General features: G+C 33.0%; 1 protein-coding gene across 1 annotated transcript; it reads left to right on the plus strand.

The window, feature by feature from the left end:
* The first annotated feature begins 1012 nt into the window (after nt 1–1012).
* On the plus strand, nt 1013–4614 carry LOC101263807 (spermidine synthase 1). Its single transcript, XM_004237215.4, has 9 exons — nt 1013–1332; nt 2139–2215; nt 2322–2444; nt 3018–3122; nt 3412–3484; nt 3593–3664; nt 3743–3938; nt 4092–4221; nt 4326–4614. The coding sequence occupies exons 1-9, from the start codon at nt 1245–1247 to the stop codon at nt 4389–4391; spliced, it is 930 nt and encodes a 309-aa protein (XP_004237263.1). The 5' UTR covers nt 1013–1244; the 3' UTR covers nt 4392–4614.
* Nucleotides 4615–5594: the final 980 nt, after the last annotated feature.

Consider the following 5594-nt stretch of genomic DNA (forward strand, 5'->3'; position numbering starts at 1 on the left):
AGGACTTTGTCCTCACGCCTTTACCAGCTGAGCTACCCTTCAGGGTTGTATCAATTTCATGTCACCTATAAAGAAAAAAATACAACTTTGTAGAATCTAAAATGTGGAAAGATCAATATAGGTTGTGATGCAGTGAAACTGCTTTATTCTTAATCAAATGTCCTAAGTTCGAGCTTTCAATGTAAGAAAAATCTTATTAAAAATGTGATATATAATTTAAATTTAATCAGTATTTTAATATGAAATTCAAATCACGCAAAAGAAGAAAAAGAAAATATGAAAAGGGTGTTGAAAGGAAGATGCCACTGCCACTGATGACCTGCCAAAGATTAGATACTCATGACAAATTGTGAGACCAAATCCCCACTCCCACCACCGACCCCTCACAACTAAACCCTAGTTGAGAGCCCCATCATTTTATAATAATTACACCTCCATAATCACTAGTCAATCTTCAAAAAAGTAATTAAGTACTTATTATGGTATCTTTTCGTAATAAATAATTGTTGTACTACTTTTGAATATTTCAAACTTAATTTTAAAATATGGATTGAAATTCACGGTAAAAGTTATTTCATGCATCCCCTCTTATAAGATTGAGACTTTGTTTTTAGATTGTTATGAATTAATTGACACTTATATTTGGAATTGTTTTTTTTTAAATTTTAATATTCACATTCTATATTATATGATTATATCAAATACCATAACATCTTAAGATATTTTTGATATATTTTGTAAGTTTGTTCACACCTGTGATATGTATATTTATTGAGAATAACCGTTGATGAACAAAATCTAAACCATACTTTTCTTTATTGTTGTTCCTAAAATTGCTAAAAATAATTTTATAAACAGTGTAATTTATCTCATACATAGCAATTATCAAATCATAAAAAAAAAAGATTTAATATTCATCTTAAACATCGATTAAACTTTTAACCATTCAATTATTTTAAACAATAAAAAAAACATCAAATAAAAAAGTTACGTGTACAAACATTCTCTCGAAATTCTATTGGGGATGCATTAAAACAATTCCGAATCAAATGAGTAGATACTTTAGTCCGTGAAGTGAGAGAAAAAAAAGGGAAGATTCCAAAAACACAAGGAAGAGGACAATCAAATTGAATAGCGTATTTTGTAAGCATTTCGAGGGTTACGTACCACAAATCTACAATTCTTTCTCCTATAAATATAAAAATTAAAAATAGGGGAGAGGAAGAGAAAGGTGTGCTGTATCAATGGAAGAAGCTAATAATAACACAGAATCTCCCTACATTTCTTCTATCTTACCTGGATGGTTCTCTGAGATTAGCCCACTTTGGCCTGGTATGCTATGCTATGCATTTCTACATATAAACGAAAATGGATATTGACGATTCATAGATTTCAGATTGAGACGCAGTTGTTGTTTATCATTGAATTGCTTTTTTGGATAATCTCTGCAATTGTGTTTTTTGAAGAGATTTTAGTAGATATGATGTGCCTGCTGCTTATATGTTGGATCTATCTATTTCTGCATCTATATGTTGAATTATTCATTTTTTGGATGATTGCTTGCAGTTGAGAAACAAGTGTTTCACAAAAATTTTGGTTTATTGTGTTTAGGTTTATGATTTTCTACTTATGTGTGCATTGTCAAAACCACTCTGTAACCTGTAAAACGAATGTTTCAGTTTTGCGAATTCAAATAAACTCAACTGTGTCTAGCTTCCAAACGATATGAGTAGTTATCTGTTATATTAAACCTTATATATTCAGTTCACTCTACTCGTATAAATAATATTGATTATTTTTACCTGACCGTTGAGTTAATGCAATGGTGAGCTTCAAATCAACTATGTTTTGCGAATCTCACGTAGGTGGAGATTACTAACATAATTTTTTCTATATGGCGAATTTATCAGTTTTTCGTTTCTGTAAAATATGTGGAAGATTTTGAAATTCATTTATTTTTACTTACACTACTTGTATTCTAAGCTTTAGAATCATAACATATTTGATTGTTTATATGTGTGGAAACCTACATAGTTAAATGCTCTTCAGTCAGTTGTAGCCAAGAGTTTTTTATAACCTTCTTATGGTTTTCATAATTATGGGACAATCTAATTTTGAAATTGAATATTTATATGCAGGGGAAGCACACTCATTGAAGGTTGAAAAGATATTATTTCAGGGGAAGTCAGATTACCAAAATGTCATGGTTTTTCAGGTAATTCCATGATGCATATCATGCTTTGAGTGTGCTCATCTCACTGTTTGATTGAATGAGTTCTCCCTAATTTGATGCTCACTACGTAAGTTTATTTCTACTGCAGTCATCAACTTACGGAAAAGTGCTTAGTTTGGATGGTGTTATACAACTCACAGAGCGGGATGAATGTGCTTACCAAGAAATGATCACTCATCTCCCACTTTGCTCAATTCCAAACCCCAGAAAGGTACATTACTCAATAGTGAATATAACATCTCAGTATGAAATGTACATCTTGGAGATTATGTGATTTTGATGTTTATGTAATTTCAATCTTGTATTCGTTTGGCACTTTGCTAGTTTCCGTTGACAATGACACAAACTCAAAATAAAAGAGGATATATCCCTGTCTGCTACTTACTTTGTAAATAAGAAGTATAATGCTTGTGCTCAGTTCTCACTAGTCCTATTTTGCAAAGAACAGATATAGGTAATTAGCACCTCTTTCGAACCCAAACTTCTTTCCTCTTAAACTTAGTACATGTGATTATTCTTGCATCCTATTTTCTGTGGCTTTGCCTAGTAATTTCATTTTATAGTAACTAGTAAGTCTATACGCATGTTTGTACATGCTATCATCTTGGTTTTCAGACAGGCTGATTTAAAAGCGAATGAGAACTTGTAAGTGGGAAGACTGCCAGCCTTTACTAAGAATCACATCACTGCATGCATTCTTAGTTTGGCCAAGAGATACTTTATGGAATTAGATTACTGTCTTCTACTTGTGTGCCAAATTTCAAGTTTGATTTTCTTACTTTAGGTGTTGGTTATTGGAGGAGGTGATGGTGGTGTCTTGCGTGAGGTGTCTCGGCATTCTTCTGTTGAACAGATAGACATATGTGAGATTGACAAGATGGTAATTGATGTAAGTTATCATGCTTCTTCCTTCTTTTAATTAAAGTTGTACTTTTGTTCTTTTTTTTCTCTTATCTGCACCAAGGGTAGAGAAAAATTGTTGAATTTGGCAAGTCTAAAGATTGTACACATTTGTTTTCCAGTACCCTGTGGCATATTCAGTCTTGATGTGGTAGATGCGGCAAGACTCATTCCTTTCTATGATTCCTGTAGTTCATTGCTCATCAGTTTGCTCGGAAATTTTGATTTTGGTTGAGCATTGCTCTATAATGATCTCATAATTCCTTTTTCTTTTTCAGGTCTCTAAACAATTTTTCCCTAATGTAGCTATAGGATATGAGGATCCCCGAGTCAAACTCCATGTTGGTGATGGTATGATCTGAGAAGATGACATAACTAATTTCTTTTTTTTTTTGGTCTTTTTTGAATTTATCGATTAACTGTTCATGAGCTTTTCCTTTTCCTCTCTCATTTCTGTAGGAGTTGCATTTTTGAAAAATGTTCCAGAAGGAACTTATGATGCAGTTATAGTGGATTCCTCTGATCCCATAGGTAATTAATCTCTTTACTTACCTACTTGCCTGTGTTGTATGAATTTCATCTCTTAAACTTTTCTTCTTTTAATTCTAGGTCCAGCACAAGAGTTGTTTGAAAAACCTTTCTTTGAATCAGTAGCAAGGGCTCTGCGTCGTGGAGGGGTTGTCTGTACTCAGGCTGAGAGCATATGGCTTCACATGCACATAATTGAAGATATCGTGGCAAACTGCCGCCAGATCTTCAAAGGCTCTGTCAACTATGCCTGGACCACAGTTCCTACTTATCCAAGGTACACGTTCAGGACATTTGGTGATATGTATGCATTATTTTGTTAATCTGGTTTGTCATTCATGTCTATTTTGGATTGTGGTGAAAACTGACAATACCTGACTGTTGATGTATTGATCCCAATTCGTGTTGTTTTTTCCGTCTTTTATTTCAGTGGTGTTATTGGTTTCATGGTCTGCTCTACCGAGGGACCTGCGGTTGATTTCAAGAATCCAATTAACCCAATTGATGTTGACGATAGCCACACCAAAACTAGAGGACCCTTGAAGTTCTACAACTCTGAGGTATGATGTCATTCTGCTCTCTGGTTCCTTTTTCTAATAAACACTCACTTCTCAAGTACTTACTGTGCGCGATTGACTTGTTCTCTTCATATTTTTGTTCCCAGATTCACTCTGCATCGTTCTGTTTGCCTTCTTTTGCAAAGAGGGTAATTGAATCCAAAGGAAAATGAGTCCTTAGTGGAGCAGGATTTAGCTGTTTTAGAACACTTCATTTCCCACCCCCCCTATACAAGATTAGAACATCTAGCGTTGGAACTTTTATGTTTAATTTGATACTGCGACTAGGCAGTTGAATCCAGAGATGCCTTGCTGATTTTGTTCTAGTTGTAATAATCATGTTGAGCTCAGTCATTGAAGATTTTCTACGGATTAATTTCACTTCTTTTCACTCCACTCGCTATTACATGAAAATGTATCGAGTCCTTTTGGTCAAGCTTTCGAGATCTATTTATTTTGGGAATCAATTTTGTCAAAAGTGGATGTTCAAGCCAAGTTTTTAACTACTGTTTTTGGACATTCAACAAGTTCTCTTCTTCTTTTATCAGCGCTTAGGAATGGCAATAGGTAGGGCTGACCATAAACATCGGAAAACCGAAATATCGAACTGAATCAAATTTTTTTGATATTTTGGTTTTAGTTTTTCAGTTTTTAGTTCGGTATTCGGTATATGTTTTTATATTTTTTGGTATTTCGATTCAAGTTTTGGTATGTAATTTTGTGTTATTTGGTATTTCGGTTTACCGAAATATATTATATTATAATATATATTTATATTATATTAATTATTAATGTTAAATAATAAATATTATAATTTAAAATAAAAAATTAAAAAGTAAAAGATATGTAACTATTATTAGCCCATTAAACTGAAAAATCAAACAAAAAAAATTGTAAATTTTTAAATTTTAAAAACCCACTAAGCAGGCCCATTATAAAAATTGAAATAACAAAATCGAATCGAAATAATATAAGTCGAATCGAACTGAATTATTTCGATTCGGTGTTCCATACACGTTGTACAAGAATCGAAAATCGAAAAAACCAAAACCGAACTGAATTAGCGAATGCCTACCCCTAGCAATAGGAGGGGTTAGGGTGGGGTAAGTCTTGACTTGCTATGATTTTGCCCTCTCATATTTAGCTTTTCCGTTTATGTTTTTTCTTATTTATCTTTTACAGTTGTCTTCTAAACAAATTTAGTCAAGTTTTTAAAACAAATTATTGGTAGCTTATGTAGAATTAATTCTAGGAGAAGTTGCAGCACGGTGCAATTTTATATATAGTAATTAGGGGAAAAGGACAAATATAGCTTGTAACACCTCGTATCCAAAACAGATCAAAAACCAGCTTTTCAGAAAAATCTGCAGGTGCAG

The sequence above is a fragment of the Solanum lycopersicum genome, chromosome 4 (genome assembly GCF_036512215.1).
Source record: "Solanum lycopersicum chromosome 4, SLM_r2.1".
Classification (NCBI taxonomy): domain Eukaryota; kingdom Viridiplantae; phylum Streptophyta; class Magnoliopsida; order Solanales; family Solanaceae; genus Solanum; species Solanum lycopersicum.